Consider the following 18,567-nt stretch of genomic DNA (forward strand, 5'->3'; position numbering starts at 1 on the left):
AAAGCTGAACGAGCCGTCCGATGCCCTATCCCGCGGGACATGTGCCAACGCACAAATTGACCGCCTCCAAGCCCTCCACGAGGACCTCTGCCACCCGGGGGTCACTCGGTTTTACCACTTCAAGTCCCGCAATCTCCCATACTCCGTAGAGGAGGTCCGTACAGTCACAAGAGACTGCCACATCTGCGCAGAATGCAAACCGCATTTTTTCAGGCCAGATGGAGCGCACCTGATTAAGGCTTCCCGCCCCTTTGAACGCCTCAGTCTCGATTTCAAAGGGCCCCTCCCCTCCACCGACCGCAACGCGTATTTCCTTAATGTAGTGGACGAATACTCCCGCTTCCCTTTTGCCATTCCCTGCTCCGACATGACCGCGGCCACAGTCATTAAAGCCCTGAACAGCATCTTCACGCTGTTCGGTTACCCCGCATACGTCCACAGCGACAGGGGGTCCTCTTTCATGAGTGACGAGCTGCGCTAGTTCCTGCTCAGCAAGGGCATAGCTTCAAGCAGGACGACCAGCTACAACCCCCGGGGGAACGGGCAAGTAGAAAGGGAGAACGGCACGGTCTGGAAGGCCATCCTACTGGCCCTACGGTCCAGGGATCTCCCAGTTTCACAGTGGCAGGAGGTCCTCCCGGACGCTCTCCATTCCATCCGGTCGTTATTATGTACGAGCACTAATCAAACGCCTCACGAGCGTCTCCTTGTCTTCCCTAGGAGGTCCTCCTCTGGAACGTCGTTGCTGACCTGGCTGGCGGCCCCAGGACCCATCCTGCTCCGAAAGCACGTGCGGGCACATAAGGCGGACCCGTTGGTCGAAAGGGTTCACCTCTTCCACGCAAACCCCCAGTACGCCTATGTGGAGTACCCCGACGGCCGACAGGACACGGTCTCCCTGTGGGATCTGGCGCCCGCCGGCACCACGCACACCCCCCCCCCGACACCATCAACCCAACCGCCCCCCTTCCTGCCACCGCCGCACCCCGCGACCGCCCCCTTCCCAGGAGGATCAGTCCCCCTCCCCTTTGCACCGACAGCTGAAACCGTGCGGCTCCCGGAGGAGACAACGCTGGTACAAGCACCACCACCACCGCCGGGGCCGAGGCGATCGACACGGACGACCAGACCGCCCGACCGACTCGTGGCGTCGATGTAAAACAAAGATGGACTGTCCAATGAACATTTTGTTTTTCCTATATCCTCTGTAAATAGTTGTAACAGGATGATACTGTCCAATACTGTACTAACGTGTAACTGTTCTATCCTCCCAGGACCAGCCCTGTAAACCCTTACCACCATACGAAGCATCACCCCACCGGGTTCATTTTTGACAAGGGGTGAATGTGGTAGTATGTATTGGGGGTCATGTGGGACTGGAAGCCCTAATGTCATTGGCTGACAGATCCCGGGTCCTGGTTAGCCGTTGACCTCATACTCCGCCCTGAAGGCGAAGTATAAGAAGCCTGCTGGGGAACAGACACACTTAATAAAGCCTCATCGACTTCACTCTATTCGTCTCACGGAGTCTTTGTGCGCCACACTCACTTTTCTACTTTTGTATTCAATCTGCCACTTCTTAGTCCACTCTCCTAGCCTGTCCAGGTCCTTCTGCAGCCTCAGCTTCCTCAACACCTGTCCGTCTACATATCTTTGTATCGCCTGCAAACTCAGCACCAATGCCCTCAGTTGGATTGGATTTGTTTGTCACGTGTACTGAGGTATAGTGAAAAGTATTTTTCTGCGAGCAGCTCAACAGATCATTAAGCACATGATTGAAAAGGAAATAAAATACATAATAGGGCAACAGAAGGTACACAATGTAACTATATAAGCACCGTCATCGGATGAAGCATACAGGGGTGTAGTGTTAATGAGGTCAGTCCAGAAGAGGGTCATTTAGGAGTCTGGTAACAGGGGGAAAGAAGCTGTTTTTGAGTCTGTTTGTGCGTGTTCTCACACTTCTGTATCTCCTGCCTGATGGAAGAAGTTGGAAGAGTAAGCCGGGTGGGAGGGGTCTTAGATTATGCTGCCCGCTTTCCCCAGGCAGCAGGAGGTGTAGATGGAGTCAATGGATGGGAGGCAGGTTCGTGTGATGGTCTGAGCTGTGTTCACAACTCTCTGAAGTTTCTTGCGGTCCTGGGCCGAGCAGTTGCCATACCAGGCTGTGATGCAGCCAGATAAGATGCTTTCTATGGTGCATCTGTAAAAGTTCCTTCTTCCAGATCATTAATGCACATGAATAGCTGTGGTCCCCACCAACTCCTGCTGAACACCACTCGTCACCACCTAAAGGACCCCTTTATCCCCACTCTCTGCCTTCTGCCAGTCATGCAATCCTCTATCCATTCAGTATCATACGCAATTTCAGATACTGATGCAGTCCATCCCCATATGCAGAGAGACCTGCACAACAATCATGCTTGGGCTGATAACATTTGTACCACTCAAGGACTATCTCCAACAAAAGAGAATCTAACCATTCCCCATATTGAACGGAGGGTTGAATGCTGGACAATTAAGATTGAAAAAAGTATGGTTGTGAATGATTTGGCCCTGGGGAAAAATTATTTATCCAAGGAGGAAGTATGATTATGGTTGATGACGGTTGTGAAGAAACTATGTGGCTAGGTTGAAGGGGGCAGTGTGCTCATTTGGAGGGAAAGATTTAGGAAGGGCACTGTATAACATTACCATGCAAGTAGGAAAAGCAGAGCTTATTAATTTTTAAAAAGCAGGCCAGGGATTATAATCTGCCAAACTTCTCATGCATACTCCCAAAGAATAAATTATACTATTTAGTCTAAGTCATAAAGATGTGGGATTACAAAATGTACATTTCATGACCACAGAAGTTGATTTTCTTTGTCATTAAAATTAGCCGTATTTATGTAACATTCCAGCTGATACTCGACTTTCCAAGCTTTTTACTGGAAACTGTGATGCTTATTCTTTCTTGACTATCAGAGAACATAAGGTTGCATTTGGCTGAAAAAGGAGGGTAGAAAATAGATACGAAGGGGAAAATATCCACTGGTTGGGGTTCTACTTAGCACAAAGCATGATGATTGTAGTAGCAAGGGGTTCAGTCCAATCGCTGGATGAGTTCCTCAGGTTAGTATCCTACCTAACATCCTAGGCACAAGCATTTAATTGCTTAATCAATTACCTTCATAAAGGTCCAAAGTGGGGTGTTTGCTGATGGTTTAACATGTTTCAGTACCATTTGTGACTCAGATACTGAAGCAGTCTCTGTCCATATGCAGCAAGACCTGGACAACATTCAGGCTTGGACTGAGAGGTGGCAGGTAGTATTCTTGCCATACAAGTGCAGGGCAATGACTATTTCCAACAAGAGACAATTAAACCATGTTCCCATGACATTCAATGACATTACCATCACTGAATACCCCCACTATCAACATCATGGAGCTCAGCACCAATGAGAAACTGAATTGGACGAGCCAGATAAATACTGTGCTGGGCAGAGGTTGAGAATTTGATGGAATGTAACTCACCTCTTGACTCTGTAAAATCTGTCCAGCATCTACAAGGCACAAGTCAGAAATGGATGGAATGCTCTCCACTTGCCTGGATGAGTGCAGCTCCAACAACTCAAGCTTGACACCGTCCAGGAAAACGTAGCGCATTTGAGTGGCATCATCTCACACTGCCAATAGTGTCTACCATCTAAAAGCTACATTGTAACTATCCAAGACTCCTTCAATAGCACCTTCCAAATCCATGAACTCTACCACAAAGGCAGCAGATACATGAAAATACCACTGCCACCAAGTTGTTCTCCAAGCCACACCATTCTGATATGGAACTATATTGCCATTCCTTTACTCTTGATCGGTCAAAATATTCAATTTCCTTTCTTACAGCACTGTGGGTGTACCTACACTACATAGACTGCAGTTCAAGAAAACAGTCCATCATCACCGTCAAATGCAATTAGGAATGGGCAGTAATTTTCTTCTAATATTCACTAATGGTATGTGGGTGCCACTGGCTATTCCAACATTTATTGTCCATTCCCAATTGTCCAGAGGAAGATGTGGTGGGCTGCGTTCTTCAAACCAGTACAGTTCATGTATTGTAGGAACTCCACTGTGCTATTAGGAACCAAGAGCCTAGTTAGCGACGTGAAAGAAAACATTTTAAAACAGTCTTTTCAGCCCCCCTGAAAGATGTAAAATACAAAATCTTTACTCAACTGCAGACAGAGTTGCGAAAAAGAAATTGTTCCAAACACAATGTTGAATTTTCAGTTTATTTTGGTTTCTTAGAAGCAAACACCACATTTAAACAGCGATGAAACATGAATGAACTTCACAAAATGTTAGAAATAAGTCAAAACATAGATCACTTTTCCTGCAGCTTTACATTTTGAGCATCACTGTTGCTTAGCATCAAAGAATAATGTACACTTTTCACAGAATGATATTCCTTCTTCTTCACTAAAAAGGGAACTTGACCATTTTCTTCAGCCATGTAACCAAAACTCAAAAGCAAAAATAATGTTTCAGCGACATTTTGATCATAAATTAACCTCCATACCAGTTGAAACAAAATATTTTACAGTTACATATTTTAAAACAAACCTGTTGCACTTCAGGTATTTTCTGTGCAAAGGTCAAATAATTAAAAATAAAGTCAATTACTTCAAAACTGCAAAGAAATGTTCCCAATAAGAGGGTGCAATGGTAGCACTGCAGTCTCACGGAGCCGAGGTCCCAGGTTCGATCCCGGCTCTGGGTCACTGTCCCTGTGGAGTTTGTACATTCTCCCCGTGTTTATGTGGGCTTCGCCCCCACAACCCAAAGACGTGCAAGGTAGGTGGATTGAACACGCTAAATTGCCCCTTAATTGGAAAAAATGAACTGGGTACTCTAAATTCATTTTAAAAAAATGTTCCCAACAAGAAAAGAAAATCCAACTTACTCAGGAACCAGATGTTCTTAAGATCTAATAGCCTCTAAATGAATTTTCCATGCATCAGCATTTACATCTCATGACCTTCAGGTACAGGCACATGACACAGTTGATGCTTGGCAACACAATATAATGTACATTATGTAGAATAATGCTTCACATATTGAAAAATGGCCTAGTTAGAAAACAGATCCACGCAATTTTGAATCTCTAATATTAGTTCTAATATTTTGTCTATCTACCAATGTAGAATACACCTATGAGGAAAGTAATTATGAAGGCGTATTATTTTTTATCATACAAGTATTGTCATTTATTAGCCATTTCAATTTGTAAGGAACTCAGGAGCTTGTACATTTCATACTGGACAAGTTTTCCTGCCCTTCCAACAGGCTACTCCATAACTCATAAAACAGCCAACCTTAATTTAGATCCCTAATATAAGCCATCAGAAGATTCAATGTTATGACCAAAGATATCTAATTTACCAATATTTTGGCTCCTCTGGCAAAGTATGCAGCCTCCATGCTGACCCATTCTCAACTAAGCTACACCACTAGAAATAATTCCCCTCCAACACAGCTCAAATTTAGAGCTGTGGTTAGTACTTAATAGAGATCTAATTGTCTGCATATTAAAGTTGGAAACACTTAAACTTCTCAACCGTATGGACAAATTTCTCCGGTTCTCTCCTTACTATGCATGGATGCTAGTTGCCAACACAACTAGTCATTATGCATGCATGTCCCAAAGTAATCATTAGCAAATACATCAACTGCACAAAGACATTCTCGTTGAGATTAGCATTAAGCTGAGTCAATGCTGACACCTAAACACGTTAGCAAGAATCCCTGAATCGTAATAAAATACAGAAACCCGAATTGATATTTCCCCTCTTCAACTGATGGGTGCTGCAACCAATTATAGCACCCTAATTAAAGACTGGGTAACTCAACACCGACTGGGAATTGAAACTGGAACTCAAAATGATGGAAGAACTGAATGCGTCGTTTCAATGTTGGAAACACTGTTGAATTGTAGTTCACAAGAGCAAGATGATTATTCCTTAAGGACATAATTTGCTTTCACATGTGAATTCACACATATACAACAAATGATTCAAAGTTAAAGTTTCACAGGTTTGAAACCACAGCTGCAAATCTGAGATTTTAACAATCTTTTGAAATACATATTAAAATAACCAAAAATGACAATACCTGTGAACAATCCAAATAAGGAAATTGTCTATGATCATGCATATTTCTCCAATTCTGCTTTCTAATATTAAACATTTTCTACAAAATGAATTTGCAGATATAACCAATGAAAAAGGTGCAATTTAAAAGCTACCAGGAAAATGCAATATTCAAACGATTAGTTAACAATCACTTGCATATAAAAATTGCTATCAGCTTCAGGACATTTCTAATGAGGTGTATAAGAACACCAAGGTTCTTGAAATTAAGAAGTGTTAATCTATAATCAAGACAATCAATGCAACACCAACAAAAACACTCAGGCTTGCACACTTTGGCTCCATGCCTAACAGAGAAACATCTTCAGTCGCCCGGTGTTTCTTCCATGTTATTTACATTACAGCAAAAAGTTCCTTAAGTCACCAAAATGTAGCCTTTAAACATGTCTGTCATTGCTGTTATCTAAATATTGACCAAAATCGTCACGCTACTTGCATCCAGATAAATAAGCATTTCTCCCACCATGTCATTCATATGGATGGTGGAGGGGGGGGGGGGGGGCAGAGAGTGTTCTTAGAATTGTCAACTAAGGCAAGTTGCCTAACTTGGCTACATTTTGCACGGCTTGATGTGAATTAAATTTGATGCCATAACTTGAAATTAACGTTTATTGTTGCATTAAACATATACCAGCCAAATCTCTTTGTGCATCAGTGGCCAGCTTTAGCTCATAACTTGATAGTGTCCATGCCAAAAAACTGTCCAAGTCAACTCTGCCAGGAGGGAATTTAGAAGCTCTTCTTTAAACCAGGTTAATAAACTGGTTTGCTCCTTTTTAGGCTTCCCACTAACAAACTAGTCTTCAGAGAACAGAACTGGGAGACTTTTTCCAATACCAGCTCCAATGGTTGCATCATGAATGTTTGCACCCCTCCACATGGCATTGTCAGTTGGCATCTGATGACAAAATTAATTTAAACTGCAATTGTGAGCTGAATATCCCAGTTAGAATGCCAGTATGGTAAATATCAGTGAACAAAAAATAGCAGATTCTAAAGCTGCCCCACGAAGATATTAAAAAGTTAACACTTTTATTTATGACTATTGTTTCTAAAATGTCTCACCACTTGAACTGAATTAAAGTTTAATTTCCAAATATTCACTTTAATTGGCTTTTATATGGGTATGACAGATCAATTGTTGATTGCATTGTGTGTACAAGCTTATACAGGGCATGAAAAACAACTCAACACGAGCCTTTGGTCTCTGCAGAATGGTTATCCCATTTCAGACAATAGTGGCAACATAAATCAGTATTCCCAAGAAAAAAGTTGTGGGGAAGATAGTGCTGGAAGCCAGAGTTCCTGATTGCAAATGCTTCCTGCTTACAAGTACACTTGTTGATGTTGGGAGGGGACAGGATGGGGCTTGTAATTGATGGCCACCATGGTCTGCCTGCCCATGGATAATATGAAAGTTTGAGTAACGGTAACCGATGCAAGTGCCTGTGGAGATAGAAATAACACTTCACAAATTAAACTAGTTATTTAAGCACATCAGGTTGTGTACATATAATGCTCAATGACAGGAGAAAAAATATAAACTATTTATAGCATTGCTTCTAGACATTACTGCTTGTTTTTCAACTGATGAAAAAAGGGTGGGAGAGAAATATACTATTTCATTGAACTTCAGTTTAATTGAGAGCTTGGGTTAGAGCAGAACTCATATGGAGATGCTAGCTACTTAAGAAACAAATACAAAATAGTACACCAATCGTAAAATGGATGGTCAGAGAGGTTACAGAATAAGAAATCAATTTGCGCTGTGCTGCAGTTGTGCCACATTCACAATGCACAGCCCCAACCATCCATTATTTTATGTATACACCCTTGCAATGAACTTAGCGACCAAAGTAGGCATTGGTCACGCTTTTATTCATGCCCCAGTTTACATCCGGAATACCAGATTTGTAATCTGCCGAATAGCCCCTGCCTGAAGCGGAATACAATGCAGAATCCCTGGCAGGAGTTGCAGAGGATAGGTATGATGAAGAGTCAAGTGATCGTCTCACGTTTGTTGCCAAATTATCCTGTTTCCAATCATAACCACCTAAAAGAAATGGAGCAAAATAGTACATAAATAAGACTTAACAATAAAAATGGACTGTGAAGTTGGGTCTGAAAGATTTTAGCAAGGCACTACCCAAATATCTCATTATACCACAAACAATGCAAGATAGCATTAGGTGCTACAAGTTGCATTTTCAAATCCTTAGGTGAAGTAGGCATTTAAATTTGACGTGGTGAAAATGATAAACCATTTCCAGAAATTCGTAGCCACAAACACCATAATGACATACCAAATCTGAAACATCGACACCAAACAATATTTTTTCAAAACCAGATTAGTAGAAACAAATTCTCAAATACTTTGTCAGAATTGTGTGATGGCTGTTCTCACCAGTTCACTGCCATGCAAAGTATGTCAGTAACAGACGTTCAATTACTGGCAGCGTAGAAATTTAAATATCAGAATCGTGGGTCCATTTATACGGAGGTCTTGAACCTCTGTGCACATCTTGGTTAACCAGTTTCTGAGTTATGTATGGGTATACATTCAACCCATGGAGATCTGAGCAGTGTTCATGTACTGGCAACATTTGTGGGCACTTGACGGCACAAATACTTGGCCATTTTTAGTTAGCATTATAAAGATCTATAACTGCAGACATAATCCCTCAGGATGCAGTGACTATCAGACCAGGGGTTCTCATACACTTTGTTTTAAAATATCTGTTTTGTTCTCCTTTGCTTGAGGATAGGTCTGAGTCTCTGTCCTTGGAAATTACCAGCAGCAGGTACAGGAATAACACTTGTAACTTTCCTGTCCTTGAAGCAGATCTACAGTTAAGGTGAAAGATGTTTCTATCTGTCACCCTTTGCCAACCACTGCCACACCAGAGCACAGAGGTGCAGAATGCTCACTTTATATCAGAGCAAGAAACTTAAATCTGACAAAATTGCAGGCATTTAATCACACCCCAAAAAATAATAGCGGGTCCAGGCTCCCCATTAGATCTTGGAGGCACAAACCATTGCAGAAGTAGTGTCCTGGAACCAATGACATGCATCATGTTCCATTTTTCATGACACAAATATTAGTTAATGTGAGGGTATAAAAAATGTTGGTGAATCTTTGGATCGTCTCTGAAGTCTTCCAGCTAATTACTTACCAAGTCTGACTCATACATTTGATAGATTCATAGGCACAAATGCAAGTGTAGGGGCAGCACGGTAGCACAGTGGTTAGCATTGCTGCCTCACAGCGCCAAGTTCCCAGGTTCGATCCCGGCTCTGGGTCACTGTCCGTGTGGAGTTTGCACATTCTCGGCATGTTTGCATGGGTTTTGCCCCCACAACCCAAAGTTGTGCAGGGTAGGTGGATTGGCCACGCTAAATTGCCCCTTAATTGGAAAAAATGAATTGGCTACATTAAATTTAAAAACAAAAAAACAAATGCAAGTGTAGGGAACCAGCCAAAAATGAGCAACTGAATTTCAATTTCAGTCATTGACTGCTGCCTTCAACTGCATTTTAATCAGTTTCACAAGTTCATGTAGGTGTCTGATGAGCCAGAACGAACAGTATGCACATAGCATTCATTAATTTTCCAGCTGGAAGGAAGAGGCATCAGGGAATATGTTCAGCAGCTGGCGATGCAAGCTTGAAATGGAACAAATTTACCAAGATGCATCAACTGGAAGCTAAAGATATCTGGAATATCCCAGAGTTCTCTCTTCTCAATGTGGATTGTACCTCATATATGAGGGTGAATTCTGCTGAAATAAACACCATTTGCACAGGCTCCCTCTAGCTATTACAGCCAACAATCAATGTCAAAACTCAAGATTGTTTGGAGGGGCTTTTTTTTTGGTTGATTTCATTCAGCGTCAATAGTCAAAGCACAAAGATAAACCTGCCTCAGCAAATAGAGAAGTCACAAGCACCAGTCAATGCAAACTGTCACAGACACAATGACCTTTTGCCAACTTGAATGTCGATATGTTAAAAGGTACTTTTGTGCTTTCATGAGGAGCTCCAAAAGGGTGCAACTCAAATGGATATGTGATCTCTCTGCATTGCTCAATCCTATTAAATTTAGGTGGTGCTAACACTTCTAAGCTGGGCCAGTAGGATAAAGTCCTGTGGTTCCTGTACTTTCAGGGACAGAATTTGACTCCACTCATTTAGGAGTCAAATGGATGAGTAGGGCTGCTCATGAGACCTTCAAACATGTCAGTTTCAGATTCCATTCAGTCCTTGACATTACAGAATGTGATCAACAACTTGACTAGCACAGAATGCTGTTTACAGCACTCTTTTCATGTAAACGTGCTATGAGGTTGAAGCCATTTATTCATTAAAGACAAAGAAATTTGATATGAACAGAGGTGGAGTTCAATTCAATGCTAAGAAAAAATGGTCTCCTTCCTTGATGTAGAAGAAAGCATTCTGCTAGGTTCTCTCATGAGTGGAGGTGAGGAGTTTCTTGGCTATTAGGACCAAGGTGAATTAAATTGCTGAGTGGTGGCAGTGGTGCCTCTCCAAAAGCTGGGACTGCCTGTAACTAAGGCTTAAATGATTCAGCCTTAAAGAACGACAAGGTTGAAATACACTCCAACCCAGTTTTGCAATGGGCAGATTTTGCAGCTGTGAATACAACTCCAAGTGCGCAACAGGAACTACCCAAAGGTACAAAAATGCAGGCATGCATAAAGGTGGACCTTCAGCAGCTGGTAATATACCCAAGGTTAGTTAAGCAAATAGTGCTGTTGATAGTTTCCTTGGATGTTGGAACCAAAGTGACTGCAACTGCCCATTGACTGTGGTGATGTCACGTATCATTGCTTGCAAGTAGGACTTCAATGTTTTAACCTTCAGGCTTTTGAATTAAAAAAAAAAAGGATTCATTCCAACCTGAGGTTGCAAAATACAATTTTGCAGTTGGAAACTCCACTCCAAATCCACTTAGGAGGAGTTATGCCCAAAGTACAATAAAGTTGGCATGGATGAATATGCATCTTGGGTAACTTATTATGCATCCAAGGTCAGCAAATCAACAAAAGCAACTGGCTGTTGTAGTCAATGTCAGCTGACTCTCATGCAATGTGGATCCCAGTGCTGGGTCCTTGACCTCCGAACCCAAACTAATATTGCAGAGGAATACATGTTTGGGTCCAGAATGATGCACTTCAGTCACCATTTCTGAAACTAATCCAAAGACTGGACTAGGCTGGTGTGCCAGATCAAGCCATAGCGGAATCTGAACTTTGGATCCAGAATATAAATTAGGATCTTAAATGGCTTTTGATCATAGCTTCAGGTGCTGAACTATTACAAATGCTGTCATTCCACTTACCTGAAGATTCAAGCTAAATTTCAGACAAAGTCCTCAATTGGTCAATTGAAGCCAATGCAAAGATACCAATGAGGCAAGAGGTAATTTGGTTTGCCTGACGGCACCTGTAAACAGAGATGTTGCTGATAATTTTCAAATCTGAATTACCTCTCGGGCTTTCTGAGCCTCGTACTGCTGAAGTTGGCACATCAGGATTATATCTGGAATAGTCATCTGGTATACCGGTGGATCTTGCGGTTCTTTGATCCAATGTTGGCCTCGTGGCTGGGTCCTTTGAGGTTGGGCAAGGGAAAAAAGTTTTGAAATGGTACACAGCTAGAACTACGAAGACACTGTTTAGTTAAAAAAAAACAACAAAGCATACGAACAAAGTGGGTTTTTTTCAAAGGAAGAAACCCAGTTCTAGTTTATTTACTCCAACTTAAGAAGCATTTTAGGCTGACAGTAAATAAAGATCACTGGGATTTTCTGTCAAGTACCTTTGGTAATCAATACAAGATCAGAGTATGATACTGGAGTTCAGTGAAACAAACAAATGCAGATCCCAAGCAGTATTGATTTTCAAGCTGCTTTATTCAATTTAGCTGTAATTTCATGGTAATAAAGCTATTCTGAAATTAGCAGCGAAGATGGAAAATTCTAGAGTGCAAATTTCAAGATGACGTCTTTAAAAGATCCGTTTTGTGATGTGAAGACAATACATTTGTGGGAGAAGAATAAGAAAATTTATGCAAGTTCCCTATTCCATTCAAAGACCGCCTGCTCTCTGCCTAGTAGAGAGATCAAGGCAGCAAGTAGCAGCAATTCTGCTGAAAAGGATCAACGATAGAGTAGAAGCAGCAATCACAATAAACTATTCTCCATCTGCACAGGTTGAATATATTCCTGAAAAATGATCTGCAAGTCCAATTTAGTTTTCCTGTGGCATGACTCAAGTCAAGTTCAACAACAAATACAAGAACAGAGAGTAGAGTGCATTAGTCTGTTCCAGTAAAATATTAGAGCTAATGCTAACTAACTTCAGCAATATTTTGTGTGGCAAACGTTTCCATGAACAATAAGAACGCTAAATGCATGAAGTTTCAAATAGTCATATGAAACTTTTCAGATTACAGTATTGCACGCAAGGCTTGATAGGCTGTCCCACTGTCAGGAGTGAAGGCTTCACCAGAATACTGAAAGTATCCAACACTCACAAGAGCATGACAGGTATGAGACAACCATTAGGTTATAAATCAAAACTGGAGCAAAAAACCTCACTTGCAAGCTGTGGAAAATATTTTTATTTCATGTCAAAGTTTAATTGGGGAAAAAATGAATTGAATCTGGAATACACGGAAGATCGATATGTTATACCCCAAGTCAGTTTGAAATTAAAAGCTCTGGGTGAACCATATCCCATATTAGCACACGATGGGACGTCTGGCTGTTAAAGTAAAGATGTAACTCTTGAATGCAGGAGATCAAAGTCAGCCAGTCATTTTGATGGAAGGGAAAATATATCAGCCGTCTCTGCAGCCATACAACATATGGGAATTCTATTTGGTAGTGGATAATTTTAACAGCAACATTGCGCATCCTAAACAATGTAAAAATGTAGAAAACGTCTACAAGCATTGACAGACTTGTTGCAGTGAGCATCCTACAGATCTGCTCATGATTTAAGTCAAATAGTTGCACTTCAAATTGCTTAGATGATGGTTCTTGAAATCCTTATTTGTGAAGACAACCTACTTCCAGATCAAGTAAAACTCATCTGACTGTATGGAAACATGTTTATACAAGTTTATATTCCTGAGCACAGGTAACAGTGCCAATCACCCAAAACTTGTTTTTAATGTGAAAAAAGATAACCAAAAGGTACATCAGGAACAATCTGCTTGATGCATTCTGGTTGTAGTAGAGGAAAATAAGTAACTCACATTTAAAGTTAGTGAGAAATAAAGATAGTAAAGGGACTCTGCTGAAGCCCTTAGCAGTAAGTATAGTCTGACAAGTACCACCACTGGAAGTCTCTTGGTGAGCAAAATTAAGTGATCAGAGACAGAAGGAAGTTCCTTCCCCAAAGAGCAGTTAAAAAGAGTTCAGAAACGCATTGGGTAATTTTCTAGCAGTTTCTGAACCAACTGCTGAAACTGGGTGCTAATGTCTGCTTAACATCAAGATTCTCCTCCAAACACCCATTCCAAAGCTCAGAATGATGAACTCCACTGCACACCTTCCAGCTGCCTTCTTATTTGTGAAGTCCTTGGATTAGTTGATGGCACTGTTGGAAGCTGGTCGTTTCAAACTTCACTCAGGAATTGAGCACATAATCCAGGTTGGCACCCCAGTGCACCAAGTAGTACAGGTGCTATTTATATGAACATACTTTAAGATCAATGTTCACGATTACATTGCACTATATGAAAAGCAGAGTTTGCAAAGTGTTCTAATCAATATTCTTTCAACCGACAGTTTGGCAAAATAAAGTGGACCCATCATTCATCTATTTTCCTCTAGTGAAATCTTGTTGCAAAAAAATGGCTGCCACACTTCAATTTGTAATGTCATTGCACTTCAAAATAATTACTTGATGTGAAGCATTTGTGACATTGAGTGTGGCAATATACAATATAAGCAAGCTCTCTTCCTTTACACATGAACAGTTGTCTGAAAATAGAGACTAAAATAGATTACTGTATTTTCCTCATTCACATCAAAGCTTAGCGATTACAATAAATGATGGGTCGGTTTAGCTAAGTTTGCTTGAAAGCTAGATCGTGATGCAGAGCGGGTTCAATTCCCGTACCACCTGAGGTAATTCATTAAGGCCAAGCTTCTCAATCTTGCCCCTCGTTGGAGGTGTGGTGATGCTCAGGTTAAATCACCACTAGTCAGCTCTCTCCCTCAAAGGAGAAAACAGCCTATTGTCATCTGGGACTATGGCGACTTTACTTACTTTAAGATGAAGACTTCGGTAACATCAACAGAAGACCCTCATTTGGAATTTATACATTTCCTGTTTGAACTTAGAACACACAAGTCATTTGTGCAATTCTGAAGAAGTCATGCAGACTTGAAATGTGGACTCTTTCACATTTAAAGTTGCTGCCAGACCTGCTGAGATTTTCCAGTATTCTGTTTTTATTTGCTTTCATTCCTGCAACTGCTGTGCTGAAAGAAAAAACACTACGGTCTACCTAGATTGGAGACCGAGAATGTTCTGAACAATTGTAATATGAAACCTACAAGTAGGCAATACCAAGCAACATTATTCTGCCCACATAGAACTGAACAAAAATCTGCTTCATTTCCATCTCTAAGTTCTCACAAATCACCGTCAGACTACCCTAGGAAAATGGCACAGCTCGAGGTGTCATAAGATAAAACAACCATGAATGGAACCTTAATTTTCCACATCTTAATAAATGTTAATGGCTAAAGCCATGCAAGTTATCTGTGCTGATGATTGTCAGTTGTAAAATAATCCAGTTGTTTGTGAAGGAAGAAGTCTGCTGCAGAAAAAAGAAGCATTTAACATTGTCTTGGTAAGTAATTTCACGGAGGTCAGAACGAGAAACAGAAGTCTGAGGCAGTTGATACCAAAACCTCAGCTGAGGAGAAATAACAGCCAATCACCTCGATGTAGAACTGAAATGTAGTACAAGGTCTTCATCCCAGCCAAAAAGTGAAGTGTTTACAAAACCTCTTCAAATGTTAAGTCCAGTTAGTACAGGACGATTCTTTCCATATGATAGGAGACCTTAATATGGTTTTGACACACTGGACAAGATGCACCTAAGCCCCTGTATCAAGCTGTTTTATAATGTAACTAATTAAAGACAATGTTTCAGTGCTGATAGATTTTGGTGAACACACAATTCTTTGAGTTGCAAATTGTCCTGCGTGCAAAAACTGCAGAGTGAGACCTCTGTTTGATATAGTGGATGCTTGTGTAAATAGTGGTGGCACAGATTATGCTTCTTGATTCACTTCCAATGGATCAAGTTTCGACATGGTTTTTCGTCTGTCAAGAGTGCAAGAGAGTGCAAAACAAACACACAAAACAAGAAAAGACACTGGTCGTTCTGCAAGAATAAACTTTAATGAAGTATCATCTACTCATTACATTGTATTAAGTAGCACAATCTTTTACTATGAATGACTACTTGGCAGATTTTATTCATAAAAGCAGGAAATCAGCTGCCCTGTATGCCTGCATAAGATTAGTAATTGCGTTCACTACTTCGGAGATATGAGTTAGTCATCCTAATTATGATCCAAAGTAGTTGATGACATTGTAACTCACTCTGGAAAGGGCACTGAGGAAACCTACACCGCTCTGGACTTTCCCAGTGCCAGTTCTGCTGTTGTCTCCTTCCAGATTCCAGGTAGTGATGGCAGAAAAAGACAGTACAGGTAAAAGTGAATGGGCATGTTAAAAACAAACTTCCTACCTTCTGGGTGGCAAAAATACCTAATTGAGATTGGAAACTGAACAATGCAAACATAGAACTATTAGTGTGCTTCAAAATTTTACTTTTTTTTTTCAATCCAAAAGGTAAAATAAATTATTGACTAGCAGACATTAACTATAATTCAATAGGCAGCACTGTGGCCTCACTGCGCTGAGATCCCAGGTTCGATCCCGGCTCTGGGTCACTGTCCGTGTGGAGTTTGCACATTCTCCCAGTGTTTGTGTGGGTTTTGCCCCCACAACCTAAAAATGTGCAAGTTAGGTGGATTGGCCATGCTAAATTGCCCCTTAATTGGAAAAAATGAATTGGGTACTCTAAATTTAAAAAAAAAACTATAATTCAATATACTAATAATGCTGGTGGAATTTAAGACAGCTGCTACACCAAATTAGAAAACCACCACGCAATTCCCATTAATCTGTGTAATTTGACTGCAAATGCATTGGCTGAAAATGCTGCATGGTGCAACAACCACCATTCAATGAAACAACCACCATTCAATGAGAAGAATTTAGATTACTGGTCTACAACCAGTGCTATCAATTAATAAAATAGACCTTTTGAGACAAATTGCAGATATAACACTATATTCGACAGCTGCCACACATCAGTGCAGCAATGTTACCTCTAACGTCAGTTTGCTGTGCATGGCCGTCTTGCTGCCACGCAGCTAAACATCTTAAAGGAAATGCTGTGCGTGTGCATGGCATGTTTGTTCCCTACATGGCATATTCAGATTGCTGTGAGGAAACACAGCATTTTGTTTTTGGATAGTGCGGAGCAGTGAACCAAGAGATACTTGCAACAATTGTGTCGAGCAAGAAAACTGAAAACAAAAACCTGAAATGAGAAATACAATCTTCTTAAGCTACAAAGCAGATCATATATTACGAGAACCAAAAAAAGCAATTGTTGTGAAAATGTAGAATTTTAAATGAGAACTCGGAACCATTCTCTACATATAGACACATGGTTCATCCATTGGAAGAATTTTAAAATACTCACAGTTTCTTTCTTTTGATAGTAACTGATCAATGCATCCTTGAAAGCCTTTGTGACCTTCAGAACAAAACTGGCATCGTCTTCACTTTTTATCTGAAAGCGTTGCTGTAAGTAAACACAAAGTTACATTGTCAAACCTCACTATAGAACATCAAATTATTCCAGTCAGAAACAGGTCCTGCATCCAGAACTAGCCACAATAATCTGAATGTGATGTGACCAGGTGACTTACTGCTGCTTGCATACTACATTATTTTTTCAAATATACCAATGTCATGTGTCATAAATCTGCCTAGCATCAGCAGTAAAACAAATCTAACAATACATAATAGGATGCAAGATGTCCAGCAATGGGTGGAAGTCTGTCTGGGCAGCAGTAGCCAGTATTCAAAAAGCCCCAATGAGATAAGTCGCTCTCCAGCAATGAGTTTAGAAGGCAGTTTAGATAGGAGTCAAATGTGATTGGCTTATGAGGAGAAACAGCTCATAGGCATTTGGGAAGATCAATGAGGTTTACATATGTTAATGTATGGTAAAGATTACTTGTGACAATTTCTTATCATGTTTCAGCCATGTATTTTGCACTGATGTGCTGGGCTTTCCCCGTCATTGGGGATGGGAATATTTGTGGAGCCTTCCCCTCCAGTTAGTTGTTTAATTGTCCACCAACATTCATATCTAATATGGCAGGACTTCAGACCTTAGATGTCCACATATCCACTTCATTCTTCTGTTCAGAACATTGGAGAGTAATCATACCATGACAATTTACATTTGCTTTCATCCTTATTCAACAAATGGCTACAAGGATTATAGTTTCCTGTCTGAATATTTCTTAGTTTCCAACATTTTTCTTCAGGCAATAATTTCCTGCTACCATTCTAGACCAGAAAGCCAGCTGATAAAGGATAGGACCGGTGCCAATCTACATTCATTTATATGAACATTTATTTACAGAGTTACACATTACAAACATACGCCGCCTCACTCAACAAGAGTTTAGTCTGTGTCTGAAGGACTACAAGCAAATCCCAGTTGATGCCTACGACTTGCTTGCAATTAGACACAATATACAATTTAAACACCTCTACTCACCATGATATTGACCTGCTCAAAAAGATTAAGTGGATTATTCAGACATGATTCATCACAAATCCAGGTAGACTCTTTGACTCACTCAACCAAGTGCTCAGTCGCTCTGTCTGATTTGCTGTCCGACTATAGATCCAATAATGTTAAATTGATATTGTCATGTGAGAGTACCTTTAAGAAATGGGTGTTTATAAATGGGTGTGTACATAAATATCTGTAATGAGAGTGCCTTTAAGAAATGGGTGTTTACTACTGCAGTGATGTCAGAGAGTGGGTGGAGCTGGGCTGTCTGTCAGCTTTTTACTTTTGTTTTAGGCTGTTTGCTGCAGGGTGTGTTTTAGTTTCATTTTCAGTGTTGAAGCTGAAGCCAGACAGAGCAGGTGTACTGCTGTTCTCTCTGCCATGAAAAGACTAGCTCTTGATCATTTGGTGAATTCAGAATTATAAATGTTCTCAGT

The 18,567-nt window shown here is 40.8% G+C and overlaps 1 protein-coding gene across 5 annotated transcripts in view; it reads right to left on the bottom strand.

Annotated features, from left to right (window-relative positions):
• Positions 1 to 4,262: 4,262 nt before the first annotated feature.
• Positions 4,263 to 18,567, bottom strand: part of LOC140425084 (uncharacterized) — a 103,726-nt gene continuing 89,421 nt past the window's right edge. For 4 of the 5 annotated variants that reach the window (XM_072508954.1, XM_072508953.1, XM_072508952.1 and 1 more), the window contains 3 exons: positions 17,021 to 17,122; positions 11,703 to 11,826; positions 4,263 to 8,246 (listed from right to left, as the gene is read on the bottom strand). In XM_072508954.1, the coding sequence (XP_072365055.1) occupies positions 8,038 to 8,246; positions 11,703 to 11,826; positions 17,021 to 17,122 (435 nt within the window). In that variant the 3' untranslated portion in view covers positions 4,263 to 8,037. The remainder of the gene's footprint in view (positions 8,247 to 11,702; positions 11,827 to 17,020; positions 17,123 to 18,567) is intronic. The other variant, XM_072508956.1, reaches the window with a different exon arrangement.

The sequence above is a fragment of the Scyliorhinus torazame genome, chromosome 6 (genome assembly GCF_047496885.1).
Source record: "Scyliorhinus torazame isolate Kashiwa2021f chromosome 6, sScyTor2.1, whole genome shotgun sequence".
In the NCBI taxonomy this organism is placed as follows: Eukaryota; Metazoa; Chordata; class Chondrichthyes; order Carcharhiniformes; family Scyliorhinidae; genus Scyliorhinus; species Scyliorhinus torazame.